The 16,866-nt window shown below is 42.7% G+C and overlaps 1 protein-coding gene across 2 annotated transcripts in view; it reads left to right on the top strand.

Moving 5' to 3' along the window:
• Positions 1–14,048: 14,048 nt before the first annotated feature.
• MAP2K4 (mitogen-activated protein kinase kinase 4) overlaps positions 14,049–16,866 on the top strand; it is a 178,793-nt gene continuing 175,975 nt past the window's right edge. For both annotated transcript variants that reach the window (XM_064271798.1, XM_064271799.1), the window contains exon 1: positions 14,049–14,169. In XM_064271798.1, coding sequence (XP_064127868.1) covers positions 14,049–14,169 — 121 coding nt within the window. The remainder of the gene's footprint in view (positions 14,170–16,866) is intronic.

Here is a 16,866-nt window from a genome sequence, read left to right on the forward strand (position 1 = left end):
TCTGTCTCCTAATCACTCAGTTTCTTTCCCTTGAGACAATCTTTTTAGTTTTTGGGGGGGTATCTTTCCAAAGATATTTTAAACAAATATACGTATATTAAATATATATTTCTCCTCTATTATACAAATGGTAGCATACTAGTCATGACGCTCTTCATCTGACTTTTCACCTAACGATAAGTGTTGGCATTCACTCCATATCACAACAAAAAGAGCTTCCTCATACTCTCTTACAGCTGCGTAGTATTCCAACCCCAATTACTTAATCATTCTCTTACCGAAGGACACTGAAGTGGATTTCAATAGTTTGCAAGAAAAATACCAAGTTCGATAATCTTGTACATATGTAATTTCGCAAATATGTAAGGATACCTGTAGGAATAAACTTCTAGAAGTATCATTTCTGTGTTAAAGGCTATATACATTTGTAATTTCGATAGCCATGCTAAGCCTCCTTTCACTGAATTTGTACCAAAATGCGTTCCCACAAGCAACGTGTAAGAATGTCATTTTCCCACATCCTCACCAAAATAACGTGTTACCAAACGTTGCCTTTTAGGTAATTGTAAACTGGTATCTCAGTGTGGTTTTAATTTGTGTTCTTTTTGTTATGAGTGACACTGGGTTTCCATTTTTAAGAGACGTTTATATTCCTTTTCTGTGACGTCTTTGATATCTACTGATATCATAGTCTACTGATTATCTTTGGCCCAGTTTTCTAATTGGTTGTTGGTCTTTTTCTTATTGCTTTGTAGAAAACCTTTATAAGTGAAATCAACCCCTTACTGTGTTATAAGCTGTAAAATAATTTTCCCAGTTAGCTGTTTGTTTTTTGACTTTGCTGATTGTGGATTTCACAAAGGGAATTAAAAATTTTTTTTTCAATAGACTGCGTCATCCCTAGAAAGGAAAGTTTCACCTGATATTTTAGTGGTTTCTCTTTTGTCTTAAAAATTTTGATACATTTGAAACTTAACCTGATGTAAGATTTGAGGTATGGATTCAAATTTACTTTTTTCCAGTTGTCTACCTTTGAAATGAGAATCTGCCTTTAATTATAATATATTCTCATGAGTATGAGTGTGTTTCTGATCTTCCTGATTAGTTCCATTGCTCTGTCTATTCACGCGCCGGCTCTACAGTGTTACAGGCATTGTAGCTTTAAAATCATATTGTGGTGGATTAGTTACTTCGGTGTGTGGCCTTTCTAGCTATGGTCTTATAACTCCCACCCAGGTGATTGTGTGATAGGGTAATTGTGGGCCACCTAGGTCAATTTTGCCTTAAAAGAGAGCCAATTCCAGAGCACAGAGGCGAGTCCCCACCACCAAGGAAGGCGAGACCAGCAGGAGAAACCCAGCAGGAGATGGCACAGTAGGCTTCCTGGCCCATGGAGGAAGAAAGTTGAGTACCATTGGGCAGAGACGAGGGCCAGGGAGAGGCATGCCTGGGAGCACAGCTGGGGAGAGGCTATCCTGACAGAAGAACTGTATCCTGAGTGTTCCTGAGCTGGAATTGTAACTGTTACTTCCCTAATAAACCCCATAATTGTGAGTATGGTCTGTGAGTTCTGTGTGGCCATTGCAATGAATTATTGAACCGAATAGACAGTGCTGTGGGAGGGATGGTTAGTGTCAGAACTGATAGAGACAGCAGAGAGAGGAGGCCTGTCTGAACCCCACCTCAAGGGAGTCAGCCTTGTGCTGTTTATCTGGGTTCTTCCTCCTTGTGGGGTTCAAGGAGCTCAGATACTGTCCCCACGCTGTTTTTACACATACAGTATCTGGCAGATCCGGATTCCCTTATTTTTCTTTTTCTAAATTCTCTTGGCTATTTTGCTTTACTTATTTTTCCATAGAAACTTTATTTCATTTTATTCAGATTAGGAATGAGAAAAGTTTTTTCTATTAAAAAAAAAAAAAAACTTGCCATTGAGTCGATTCTGGACCATAGCAACCCTATAGGACAGAGTAGAATAGCCCCATACGGTTTCCAAGGAGCGGTTGGTGGATTCAAACTCCCGACCTTTTGGTTAGCAGCTGTATCTAACCACTGCACCACCAGGGCTCTATCAACAGTGTCTAATCTATAGAAAGAAATAGTGGTGGGTCAAATAAAAGTAAAAAACAACTTCATTTAGTTCTTATAGATAATGATAACATGTTTAATTTCAGTCTCTTCTGAGTGACAGAAGTTGGTTGATAAAATTTAACCTAATAAATGTAAGAAATTAATAAAAAATACCTCAGGTTCATAGTAAGGAGAGTTTAGATAGGTGGTTCTTAAAAACAGGGGCAATTTTGTCCCCAGGAGACTTTTGAAGGCAATGTCTGAAGGCATCTCTGTATGACTGGGAGGTGTGGTTGGTGTCACTGGCATCCACTGGGTAGAGGCCAGAGATGCTGCTAAACACCCTACTATGTACGGGACAGCACAGCCCCCACAACAAATTATCTGGTACAAAAATGTCATTGTGTAAAGGTTGAGAATCTGTGGTTTAGAGAAAGAAGCAGAAAGATAAAGTTGATTCTTATTTTAAGATGGAGAACAATGGTGATGATCAAAAAAAAAAAAGAAAAAACAAAAGAGAAAGTGGTAAAATTCTAGTTCTTTATGAAACTTTATGACAAATTTTGATGTAGTACCATGTGAACGTCTTACAACTCGGAATTGGTATTAGAATGTACCTACATTTTGTGAGCTACAAGGGATAATCTGCCAGTTTCCATCTGAGAAGTGAGACAGGGTCAGGAAGAGAGTGACTGAATGAGTGGGTTTAGTTATAGGCAACCTTTCTTTGAACTAATGGGAGCTTGTATCTGAGATACTTCTTTTGTTAGAAAGGTCAACAGAAAAAATCAAATATTATCAAATGTTTTTGTATTTGTCAATTTAATAAGTAAAATGTTGTATATCACTTTTGTTTTAGCGTATATTACACTAAGTCCTAGGGTTAAGAACTCCCAACTATGGACAACTCTTATTTAAGAACAGACTGCCATAAAGCCTAGTGTTTTAAAAATTTGAGTTAAATACAATGGTTCATCATAACTAATGGGCGCACACTACTCTGTCACTCATGAAAACATTGTGTGTCTTCAGCGGTTCCCGGGTGTACCGTAAGCAGTTACGTTTATTATTACTGTATTATTTTTATTATGTACAGTGTTATTATGTTTAAGATGTTATGGTATATTTGGAAATGTTTCTTAGGTGTTTTAGGTGTATAGAAAGGTAAAATACACACTATATACTAAGACAAACATTTGACTGATGCTAAATAAGATGTAGGAATGGATCTCGTTTGTAACCTGGTGACTGCCTGTACTGTATTTATGAACGAGACTTTGAATCATCTGATAGGTTTATGAGCCATCTATACTTATTTTTTACTTTTTTCCTTTGAATTGTGGTGTTCACTTATTGGTTTGTGTGATCTTTAGATACTAAATAGATTCTGCTACATATGTATTAAAAATAAACAAACAAAAATACAAAGTGTTCCTGGGGTACATACACTGGAGTATGGTTTTCAGAGATGTATTCAGAGTTAACAAGACTTTCAGAATATAACAAATATAAGACAATTCACATTTTTCCCAAATGTCTACTTTGTCTTTTTGTAAAACCTGAGATTTTTCATTGTTCTTGTGGCATCTTCTCTTCTCTCCTGCTCATTAACATTTTGTGCTGTGTATAACTTTATTTTTTATTAATTCCTAAAGCAGAAACTTTTCAGTTTTCAAAACAGATAATTTTTGATATGTCCTGTAATAATTTTTCAGTTAATCTATGTTGCTGATAAAGTGCTTCATCAACTATTAACAGAGTTTAGGTACTGCTTTCTGATGGTTAGAGTAAGCCAATTACTTTGAGTATTCCACTTGGACAGGGGCAGGAATTTCTTTAGTTCTGATTGCTTAAAATGTGACCTGATTGGACTAAAAGTGATGATATATAGTTACAAAAGTTCATATTGTGGTAGCTCTCTTGAAAGGAATACATATTTCATTTTAGTTGCCAATGTCTAGTTCAGGGGTTATTGTAGATGAAATGCCTCAAAACACAACATCTCCCACTAACATGGTTATAACAACAAAAAGAGCAACAAAAAAAAAAAACAGGTAATAACAAGTGTTGGCTACAACGTGGAGAAACTGGAACTTTCATACTGCTGGTGGGAATGTGAAGTGCTGCAACTACTTTGGAAAACAGCTTGACAGTTTCTTAAATGGTTAAGCATGGTTGCCATAACAACAACAACAAAATAAACCAAACCAGTTCTGTCGAGTTGATTCCAACTTACAGTGACCCTATATGATCCATCAATTCCACTGTTAGTTTGTACGAAAGGGAATTGAAAACATATGTCCACTGAAGAACGTGCAAGTGAATGTTCGTGTCAGCGTTCATAATAGCCAAAGAATGGGAAGAACCCAACTGTCCATCAACTGATAAATGGAGAAATACTATGTGGTATTTTTTATACTTATATTATTACCCACTGCCATTGAGTCTATTCTGACTCATAGTGATCCTATAACATAGAGTAGAACTGCCCCAGAGGGTTTCCAAAGCTGTAAACCTTTACAGAAGCAGACTTCCACATCCTTCTCCTGCCGAGTGGTTGGTGTTTTTGAACCACTGGCCTTTTGGTTAGCAGCCAAGCTCTGTACTCATACAACAGAATATTGTCATAAAAAGGAACAAAGTACTGATAATGCTATAGTATGTATGAATCTTGAAAACATTATGTTAAGTGTTATGGATTGGATTATATCCCCCCAAAATGTATCTCAACTTGGCTAGGCCATGATTTCAAGTATTGTGTGGTTGTCCACCATTTTGTGATCTGATGTAATTTTCCTATTTACTGTAAATCCTAATCTCTATGATGTTGATGAGGCAGAATTAGAGGTGGTTATGTTAATGAGGCAGGACTCAATCTACAGGAATAGGTTGTGTCTTGAGTCAATCTCTTTTGGAATGTAAGAGAATTGAGCAGAGAGGAGAGGGACATCATACCACTAAGAAAGAAGAGCCAGGAGAAAAGTGTGCCCTTTGGAACTGTAGTCTGCACTGAGAAACTCCTAGACCCAAGGGAAGATTGATGACAAGGACTTTCCCTCAGAGCTCACAGAAAGACAAAGCCTTCCCCTGGAGCTGGTGCACTGAATTTGGGCTTCTAGCCTCCTAGACTTGAGGGAATAAATTTCTGTTGGTTAAAATCATGTACTTGTGTTATTTCTGTTATAGCAGCACTAGATAATGAAGATGTTAAGTGAAAGAAGTCAGATACAAAATCATACATATTGCATGATTCCATTTATATGAAATGTCCATAATCTATGGAGAGAGAAAGTAGATTAGTGGTTGCCTAGTGCTGTGGTGGAAACCCTGGTAGCGTAGTGATTAAGAGCTATGGCTGCTAACCAAAAGGTCGGTAGTTTGAATCCATGAGGCGCTCCTTGGGAACTCTATGGGGCGGTTCTACTCTGTCCTATAGGGTCACTATAGGGTTGCTATAGGGTCGCTATGAGTTGGAATTGACTCGATGACAAGGGTTTGGTTTTTTTTTTTTTTTAGTGCTGTGGTGGGAGGGTAAAGGGGGCAAATAGAGAGTAACTGCAAAGGGAACAGGGTTTCTTTTGAGGGTGATGAAATGTTCTAAAACAGATTGTGGCGATGGTTGCACAACTCTGTGAATATCCTAAAGACCATTGAACTATATGCTTTAAATGGTTGAATTGTATGGTATGTGAATTGTATCTCAGAAAAGCTCTTATAAATAATAATTAATAAACAAACATAACAAACACAATGAAACAAAACAATGTTATTAAATTCAAACCAGATATGGTTACCTACTCTCTAAAAACAAAAACAAAACACAGAATACCCTAAGAAATTCTAAAATTCTGCAATCTTGAGTTAGCCAGAGATGCCTATCATGGTTTCTTGTAAGACCAGGATTGACACATGTCCTTGAGCACGAGAACCTTGTATGTCTATGCCCTAGGTGATTCCATTCTTTTGGAAGAGAACTTTCAATAAATCCTGAATTGTATCAGAAATCTATCCAATTAGACTAGTTTAGTTATACAAATTTATATGTAGTCGTTGTGTGCCATTGAATCAATTCTGACTCATAGTGACCCTATCTGGCGGAGAAGAACTGCCCGTAGGGTTTCCTAGGCTGTGATCTTTAGAGGGGTAGGTCATCAGGTCTTTTCTCTCGCAGAGGTACTGGAGGGTTTAAACCACCAGCCTTTAGGTTAGCTTGGCCATTGCACCATCAGTTTACACAAATATATTTAATTGTTATAAGTGTATTACTTGGTTTGTAATTTTACTCTGGTTGGCAATATCATTTAGCAATATTTTTTAAATTTTGTGTGGTATTGTAGGTTTTACTGTGTTCTTCATTTTTAGCCAGTATTTTGTTATGAGAAATTCCAAACACACAGTAAAGTTGAAAGAATTGTTGTTAATGTCTATCTACCATCTACCTGGAATTTACCGTTTTTTTAGTATGCTTCTTTTAGCACATATCAGCCTACCTAGCCTTCTCGCCTTACATTGATCCATCTTGTGTTTTGACACATTTCAAAGTAAATTGCAGATAACGGTTTCTATTGACTTAAATATTTCAACATTGATATCGTTAGCTAAAGTTCAATATTTGTTTACAATTTTTTATTTTGATGCAAAATTTACACATAATGAAACATGAAAATTCAAACATACGTTTGCTGAACCTTGGCAAGTGCATTTGCTTTACAATCCAAACCCTCTCAAGGCACAGAAGACGATCAGCACCCCAGAAAGTTCTATCCTGCCCCTTCCCAGTCAATCCCTGTCCCCACACTCTAAGAGGCAACTGCTGTTCTCTTTTTACCCATTTTGACTTCATTTTGTTTTTTAAAAAATAGTGAGGATAGATCAACAGACTACAGACTATGAGGACAGGTTGTGGGTGTTGTTCTGGCAGAACAGAAACAAATCCTTCTAGAACGTAACTGTATCTTGTCAGACCATAGCAAATAATATCAATACTACCTTTCACTCGGTGTTAGTTACTTAGAGTGAGGCATTTCCATTATTTTTCCCTTACCAATAATGCTATGATGAAGATTTGCCTATAAATTCTTTTATACACGAATAGTTAGAATTAGTAATATCTCTTTATATCTGAATTAGATTGAACTTTGATTCTACTGAGGGCATGAATTCATCAAAGCTTTCCACCTGCCCTTTATTTTCAGTTAAAAGTAATGCTCAAAAATATCCAGAAACCTGCACAGCTTGCAATCCTCTGCGTGAAAAGGCATTATCAGTCATTGGATGGCCTGTTTGTGAGACTTCAGTGATCTGCAGGAGGAGAGCAGATGGGTTTTGCTCAAAGCCAGCTACTAAGCACTTGTAGGGAATTTTCTAGTGACTCTTCTAACCAAATAGAGGTGTCTGACCCTTCTTATTACTTTCCCAGAAGCAGAAATTGGGGTCCTATCAAAGATTGAATTGTGTTCCCCCAAAATATGATCAGCTTGGTGAAGCTGTTATTCCCAGTACTGTGTGGTTGTCCTCCATTTTGTTATCTGATGCAATTATCTTCCATTTTGTGATATGTTGTAAATCCTAACCTCTATATGTTAACAAGGCAGAATCAGTGTGGGGTGTATCTCCAGTCACAGCCTTACAAGAGGGCGTGACTCGAGTCACATCCATACTCAAGTTATATCCTTACTTCAAGTCACACCCTTGCCTGAGTCACACCTTTTATCTTAAAAGCGGCAAAAAGAGAGAGAAGTGAGCAGAGAAGGGAGGAACCTCCCTACCACCAAGAAAGAAGAGCCAGAGCAGAGCGTGTTCTTTGGACCTGCGGTCCCTGCGCTGAGAACCTCCTAGAGCCAGGGGAAGATTGATGCCAAGACACATGGAGATCTCCAAGGAACGCCAGGCCCACAGATGCTGAAAGGAGATAAGGACTTCCCCAGAGCCGACAGAGAGAAAAAGCCTTCCCCCAGAGTTAGTGCCCTGAATTTGAACTTCTAGCCTCCTCAACTGTGAGGGAATAAATCTGTTTTTCAAAGCAAATCGTTTGTGGTATTTCTGTTAAAAAAGCACTATGTAACTCAGGTAGGTCCTAAAAGTGTTGTCATTATGAGTTGCCGACGATTCTGACTCATGGTGACCCCATGTGTAAAGAATAGAACTGCTCCTTAGGGTTTTGAAGGCTGTGACCTTTTGGAAACAGATTGCCAGGCCTCTGGGTGGATTTGAACTGCCAATTTTTAAGCTAGTAATCTAGCCCTTAACCTTTTGTGTCTTCCAGGGAGTCCTTCCTAAAAGTGTTACTTTTACTTTATTTGAATGTAAAGTGAAAAACATCTTCTTAATCTAACTATTGAGACATATGTATCAAAAAGAACTAGCAAGCAACATTTCTAAACAAAGATTAGAACAGCTTACGGGATATACAGAGCTTACTTTCTCTGTTCCTTCTTCAAGGCAGGGCACCCTGATCTTGTGTACCTTGCTCATAGCAACCTGTTAGTTCCATTCTCTAAGGGAATGAAGCCCTGCCCCGTGGTGCACCGTCCCATGATAGGTTGTGGGTCAGGGCTGTTTGATCCACAGAGTTTTCACTGACTGATTATCAGAAGTCGATCTCCAGGCCTTTCCTCCTGGTCCATCTTAGTCTAGAAGCCCTGCTGAAACCTGTTCAGCATCATAGCAACACACAAACCAGCCCTGACAGGTGCCTGGTGTCCCAGCCTCTCTAGTGGGAAGGAAAAATCATTATGTGGCAGAGCCCAGAGTTTCAGGTTCACTTGAGGGTTTTCTCAAGGACCCCTTACAAATGTGAATTTGCTGCTTCTTGGTGTATATTGCCTAATTGCTTTTCTTTCTCCCCGAAGATTATGCCAGCTACTATTATTATTACTAAAAAGGCTAAGCTTCTTTTAAACAATTTGTGCTTTGAACCACAAACCAAAATATATGAGAAAAATAAGAGCATAAGAAAAGTAGGAAGGGCCGCATAAATCAGAGACTATATCAGCCTGAGACCAGAAGAACTAAATGGTGCCTGGCTACAACCAATGACTGCCCTGACAGGGAACACAGCAGAAAATCCCAGATGGAGCAGCAGAGCAGTGGGATGCAGACCTCAAATTCTCATAAAAAGACCAGACTTAATGGTCTGACTGAGACTAGAAGGACCCCGGAGGTCATGGTCCCAAACCTTCTGGTAGTGCAAGACAGGAACCATTCCCAAAGCCAACTCTTCAGACAGGGATTGGACTGGACTGTGGGATAGAAAATGATACTGGTGAAGAGTGAGCTTCTTGGCTCAAGTAGGCACATGAGACTATGTTGGCATTTCCTGTCTGGAGGGAAGATGAGAGGGCAGAGGGGGACGGAAGCTGGCTGAATGGACGCAGGGAATACAGGGTAGAGAGGAGGAGTGTGCCATCTCATTAGGGGGAAAGCAACTAGGAGTATATAACAATGTGTATATAAATTTTTATATGAGAGACTGACTTGATTTCCAAACTTCCACTTAGAGCACAATTAAAAAAGAAAAGTAGGAAGTGCACAGCTTCATTAGTGTGAACAGCTCATAGTCCTTTCTCTCTCTCGGTCTTTGTTTTGGCCCATATTCAGTCATAATTAGTGGTTGTTATCCTGGTTCCTATCCACCAGTTTTCAATGCCAACAGCAATGCAAGTGTATCTCGGTTTTATCACAAACGTGCCAGCATCAGGTATTATTAAACAAAAACCCTAACTGGTTGTATATTGCCATTTTCATTCAACTTTCCTCAATGAATTTGCTAGCTGGAATGTTTTCCCTTAGGTTTATTCGTTGCTTACATGGTTTTCTTATTTATGTCCATCCAACCATATCATCAGGTCAGTGTTTTCTGACTTGATTAAACCTCTTTAGGAAAATCTTAAATGTAACCTTTACATAATCTAAAACAATACAGGAAAATAATATGTTCTTTATTTTTTAGTAATGGCCTAATCTCTAGTATTGCCTCTAGAGTTTCTAATAAAGAAATACACATAATTGGAAAAGGGAGCGTGTAGCACTTTCCATAAGACTGTGGCTATATTAGTTTTTCACATAAAAAAATGGGTGTGGGATGTTAGTGGTTCTTATGGGGGTGTGGAGAATAAAACTTCTCCAAGCCTTTTCTTGGCATTCCTCTAATCCCAAAGGAACTGGAAAGGAGAAGTGAGATGACACAGTCATACTCAACAGTGACATTTAGATAACAGGAACTGGCTGGGAGTCCTACTGGCAGGTACTGAAATAAAGTGTAGGAAAATCGCTCCAATAGAACTGTGTGAAGTCGAGTCATCCTGCATCTGGAGCCTGGTGATGACAGGATACTACATTTGGGACATTTGCCAGCAAAGTATGGTGCTCTTGATGCCTTTTCCCTTCATGCCAAAATGGCTAAGCCAAGGGAAATACACACGTATTGTATTGGGGGAGGGGAGGGATTCCCCTATTTTCCTGCATCCGTATTTTCTAATCACTGCCATGTTGTGTGGATTTCTTTCGGTTTAGTTTTTTATTGAGGTGAAATTCACACAACATACAGTTAATCATTGTAAAGTGTACAATCCAGCAGTATTTAGTGCATTCGCAGCGCTGTGCAACCACCAACTCTTTCTAGTTTCTAAACTTTTTCATCACCCCATAAAAAACCCCTCTGTGCCCATTCAGTAGCCACTCCTCATTTCCCCTTTGCCCACCCCCAGTAACTAATTGGCTCTCTGTCTCTATGGATTTGCCTATTCTGGATATATCATAAAAAGGAATCATACACCATGTGATCTTTTTTGTCTGGCTTCTTTCATTCAGCATAAAGCTCTCAAGGTTCATCTAAGTTGTAGCATGTATCAGCACTCTGTTCCCTGTTACGACTGAATATTTCATTGTATGCATATGTCACAATTTGTTTATCTACTCATCCGCTGATGCACATTTTGGCTGTTATGAATAATCCTGCTACAAATATTTGTGCACAGGTTTCCCTGTGTACATGTGTTTTCATTTCTTTTGGGCATATATTTAAGAGTGGAATTTCTGGGTCATATGGTAAGTCTATGTTTAACTTTTTGAGGAACCGCCAGACAGTTTTCCAAAGTGGCTACACCATTTTACATTCCCACCAGCAATGGACTAGGTTTCTATTTCTGCACATCCTTGCCAATGCTTGTTGTTTTTTGTTTTCTTGATTAAAGCCAACATACTTGGTGTGAAATGTTATCTAACTGTGGTTTTGACTTGCATTTCCTTATTTCCTTAGTGACCAATGATCTTCAATATCTTTCCATGTGCTTATTAACCATTTGTGTATCTTCTTTGTAGAAACGTCTACTCAAGTCCTTTGCTCCGTTTTTGAGTTGTGTTTTTGTTGTTGAATGTAAGAGTTCTTTATATATTACTGATACTAAACCCTTATCAGATAGACGATTTCCGAATATTTTCTTCCAGTCTGTAGGTTATTTCCCTTTCTTGAGAATGCCATTAGAAAAACAAAAGTTTTGGATTATTATGAAGTCTAATTTATTTATTTTTTCTTGTTCATGCTTTATATCTAAGAATCCATTGCCCAATCAGAGGTCATGAAGAGTTTACTCCTATGTTTCCTTCTAAGAGTGTTACAGTTTTACCTCCTATATTAAGGTCGTTGATTCATTTTGAGTTAATTTTTTAGTATGGGGTGATGTAGAGGTCAAGCTTCATTCTTTTGCATGTGGAAATCCAGTAATCCCAGCACCATTTATTGAACAGACCATTCTTTCACCATTGAATGTTCTTGGCAACGTGTTGAAAATCAATTGACCACATGTGTTTGATGTGTTAATGTTTTGAAAGAAGTATCCCATTTGTTTTTTCATACCAACTCCGCCAGGTATTTGAATATAAACTCAAAAAAACAGAAAAAAAACAAGGTTTATGCCTTAAAAGGACAGAATGTTAGAGAGCCACGGCTTCTTCTTTCCTTTGTTGTTTGTTGTTTCTCTTCCCATCAGCAGTATCCAGAGGATACAGACAGAATATTTAACCTGTATTCTTAGCTGGACAGCCTGTATGCAAACATTTCTTTTTGGACTTTGGTAAGATTTCCCCTTCAAGAAACTGACATTTATTTAGGACACCCTGGGACCAACAGGAGCAAGGTGGGATACTGATTCTCAGATGGTGATTTGGCAAGTGTTCATGGTGACCCTGTCCTGGAGATATTGCTCCATCAGCCTGGCCTCTGGAGGAGAATTCTGGCAGACTGGAATGCGGCCGGCTCTCTAAGCACACCAATGTGCTCTCACCTTCTATTTGGCTTTATTGCCTCTCTAGTTTACTTCCTCTATCTCCTGTCTCTAAGGAGCCCTGGTGGAACAGTGGTTAGAGCACTCAGCTGCTAACTAAAAGGTTGGTGGTTCAAACCCACCATTCATTCCATGGGAAAAGATGTAGCAGTCTGCTTCTGTAAAGATTCGCTGCCTTGGAAATCCTACGGGGCAGTTCTACTTTGTCCTGTAGGGTCACTATGAGTCAGAATGGACTCCCCAGGAGTGGGTTTGGGTTTTTTTGTATCTCCTATCTCTAGCCAGTGTTAAGATTTGAGCAGTCAAGGTGATGGCTGAGGTTGGGGCTGGAGCGACCTAGGATACATTTCCAACATGCTACAGGAAACTCCAGCATCAGATAAGATCTGGGTGGAAGGAGTTCAAGAAGGAGGTTCTGGAATAGATTGTGCAATGCTTCCAAAGGGCAGGGAACATCCGGCTACGTGGTATAGATCCCTTGGTGTGCAGCAAAGTTGGTCATTCTGTTACAGGCAAGACATATTTCTGCCCTTAAACCTGTCTCATCACCCCAGTTACATTTCCATTGGCTGACAACACTCCAGCCTCAGAGAGGACTCTTTCTCTGCTTTAAGCTGCTGCCTTACTAAAATCAAAATGCTCTGTGCAAAGCACTGGCAGAAATCTGTTTTTTTTTTTTTGTTTGGGTGTCATTTTATGTAATTTATAATATTGACTATGGCTGGCCTTGTAAGATGTAGAGGGGTTGGGGGAAGGGAGTCTGGCACTTGTTGAGGGGGGGATGATGATGTAGGTAGTATATTTTGGAGGGCCAGGGAGCTGTATAGCCAAAAAGTTGTTGGTTCGAACCCATCCAGATGTATCTTGGAAGACAAGCCCGGCAATCTGCTTCCGAAAGGTCACAGCCTTGAAAACCCTACAAAGCAGTTCTGCTCTGCACCCATGGGGTCACCTTGAGCCAGAACTGACTCTACAACAACTAACAGCAAGGGAGTGTTGAGTGCTTGAGATACTGCTTCCCAAATTTAATGTGCATACAGGTTACCTGGGGATAGCACTAAAATGTAGATTCTGATTCAGTAGATTTGGGATGGACAGCACTTTGAGTAGCAGCCCCTCTCACGCCCCAGGGCAGTGTAGAAAGTTGGGGTGTTAGGTATGGCCTAACAGGAATTCCAGACTGGAACCATACCCATAGCCGATCTTCTCTGGATGTGCCGTGTCAGAGACTGGACAAGAAGCACGACTCTTGGGATCCTTTGCATCTTTACTATTTTGAGTTCTGAGATTCCAGGAAGGGGGTTCTTAAACTTTTGGGGTCACAGACCTCTGCGGGAATGATGAAAGCGATGTATCCTCTTACCCCGCCCGCCCGCCCAACGCACACACACCCATAATTCTGCAGACTACTTTTAGACCCTGCAGGCCCGCGCGCGGCCCAGGGCCGGGATCCCTGCCTGCCTGTCGGGTCCAGTCCTCCAGACCTGGGCGGCTCTGCAGTTTCCCAGCGGCGCGGGCTCCGCGTCAGGCCGGGGGCGGGGGCGTGCCGGGGCGGGGCCGAGGCGTGTCCTGGGCGGGGCCTAGCCGCGCCGGGGGCGGGGCCGAGGAGGCGCTGGCCCCGCCCCTCGGCCGTGCGAGAGGCCGACTTGCTGCATTGCAGCCGCCGCGGCGCCGCTGGGCTCCTCACTCCCAACAATGGCGGCTCCGAGCCCGAGCGGCGGCGGCGGCTCCGGGGGCGGCAGCGGCAGCGGCAGCGGCGCCCCGGGCTCCATAGGGCCCCCGGCGCCGGGGCAGCCGGCCGTCAGCAGCATGCAGGGTAAGGAGCGCGGCCCGCCGAGACCCCTGCCCCCTGGCGCGGCCGTCGGCGCCGTCGCGGCCTGTCCCGGCGGCCGCGCACACCCCCGGCCCGGGCTGAGGAAGCCGCCGAGGTCCCGCGCCGCGCGCCCTCCCTCCCCGGCTTCCCGCCGCTCCCGGCCGCCTCCGGGCGCCCAGCATCCGGGCCCCGGCCGCGCAGGCCCCGGCCGCGGCCTCCCGCGGCGCCCGGCCGCCCGGCCCTGCCGGCCCTCCCGCCGGCCCGCGGGGCCCACCTGGCCCGGGAGCCGCCCCGGTCGCGGCCGCCGCTTACCTGGCCGCCGGCCGGCCGGCTTCCGGGACCTGCGGGCCGGGGCGCGGGCGGCGGGCGGGCGGCGGCGGGCGGGCCTCGCTGCTCGCCTCGCTCCTCGCTCCTCGCTCCGGTCCCCGCCGCGCGCGGGCAGGTAGGCAGTGGGGCCCCGGCCGGGCCGCCCTGGTTCTCCGCGGGGCACGGCTGCCGCCGGCCCGCCGACCTGACCCCTGGGCCGCGCGGGCCTGTCGGAACCGGCGTTGGCCAACTTCTGCAGGTTTCTGGGCGCTGGGAGGGGCTGAGGATTGCTCAGGCCTGGGCCACCTGTAAGGTGCTGGGACAGCCCTGGCCTGGGGGAGCCCATGTGTACCAGGCTGTGGAGGGATTTCTGTGTTCGCCCTGCATGCAGGAAAAAAAAAAAAAGGTGAATTCGGTGTCAATGGAGAGATACCGGAAACAAGCGGGGGTCAAGCTGGTACTGTGTAGTGTCTGGACAGCCGAGGCAGCCCTCCTAATTAGTGGCTTTCCCACCGGGAATGCTTATTAGCTCGGTGTGGCCCTTGACAGGGGGTGCTGTGAAAATACACTTATCAGGCCCCAGCCCACTAGGGACCATTTCCTTAAGCTTACTGGGGAATTTGGAGTAGGAATGCTATTTTTAAAATAGCGAGTGTCGGAAATCTCTTGACAACTTTAGCAAACTGCTTGTATTGAATTATGAGTAGAGTCAGTTGGGGGTACCCTTGGTAGTCAGTGTGACCCTGGCTGCTCTTTGGTTGAACTTCTTAAAGGGCTCCAGGGGCTGTCCCTTGAATTGAATATTTCGTGTTTATGAGTGTGTGTGTGTGAGATTCAGGAAGGAGAGACAGGATTTTATTCATCTTTCTATCCTCGCCACCTTGCCCATGAGGTAGTTTTAATATACATAAGGAACAATGATAGATATATAGACAGGATGACGTCAGCGCTCAGAGGACACTTTGTGCAGGCCATAAGTTAATTCAGATTGAATTGGTTATTGAATGGCCACGGTTTTGCACAGCACAGTATACAGATGAAGTCCAGGGTGGGTTCCGGATCTCACAGCTTCACAGTCCAGGTGGTGGGGGAAAATGAAACAGCAAAATGACAATTGAGGACTGTGTTGTTGGTCCAAAAAGGGTGACTTATAAAAATCATGCAAGCTTTTTTTTCCCGCCGGACAGCAGGAGGTGACAGTTTGAAAAAGCTGTATACATTTGTATTTTTGTTCAAAAATTATTTATTGAACATCTGCCAGGTGCCAGGCATAGAACTGTAGTACTGGGTGTTCAGAGGAGAGTGTATTAGAGGGTCTCACCCCTGATGGGGCTTACCTTCCCATGAGAATGGGGGAGGGAAGACGATATGCAGGTAAATAAGAAGAATTACAATTTGAGAAAGTGTTATGAAGGTAACAAACTGGGTAGAAAGTAATGGGGGTAAGGGCATTCAGCTCTGAGAAGATAATCAGGGAAGGCCTGTCTGAAAAGCCGACCCTCTTCTACCAGAAGAGCATCTCAATGGAGGGCACAGTGTACGTGACGATCCCCAAACAGGACAGAGCTTGGAGTGTGCTAGGAACTCAGAGAAAGTGGTTGCGGTTAGTTGTTCTGATGCTCCTCATTCTCCTCTCCTTCCCCTGTCTTAATACCCAGAATCCATCTTAAAAGGGAGAGCATAGGATCCCTCTTTCATTTGTCTCTGAGTTAGTTTAATTGTATCAGGACTGTGTCTAACCTTGATTGATTCAGTTTATATCTTGTTCTTGAGCCTCTTTTGGTTACTCAGAATGAAGAGAATTACTTGAAATTCTCAGGATATAAAACTCAAGCTTAAGCAGCAGTTCAGGATCTCTGTTTTCTGTTTATTTTGTTATATTATACCTAAACCTCCCATACTTCATCTTCCAAAGACCTTTCTTGGCTTTCGATTAGACTTCACAGAGAGTGGTCCTTAGAAGGTGTTGGTGTACTCCCTAACCGCCTGCTTCCGCTCCCTCCAGTTGGCTTCTACATGCCACCTCAGGAAGCCACCTTCCTGGAAGCTGTTATTGACCATGCTCTTGCAAACAGCAGGATTCGGCTGTGGGACACATGGAGTATATTTCATTTAATAGGCACCGGAGGTCCTCCTGGGGGATAAGCATTTCCTAGGCACTGGACAACCTTCCACGCTTTTTCATGGCTTGAAGTTTGTGGCAAGGGTGCTCCAAAGTGTGAAACGTTGTTTTCTTAATATCCTAGGGCTTAAGAGCCTGAGCTCTAGAGTCCTGGGTTTGAATCCCCTTACCACAATTTAAGATTTTTGTGATCTTGTGCAGGTTACTTACCTTGAAGCCACAGTTTTTCATTTGGAAAGAGGGAATAATCCTTACCTCATAGATGATATGAG

The sequence above is a fragment of the Loxodonta africana genome, chromosome 18 (genome assembly GCF_030014295.1).
Source record: "Loxodonta africana isolate mLoxAfr1 chromosome 18, mLoxAfr1.hap2, whole genome shotgun sequence".
Taxonomy (NCBI): domain Eukaryota; kingdom Metazoa; phylum Chordata; class Mammalia; order Proboscidea; family Elephantidae; genus Loxodonta; species Loxodonta africana.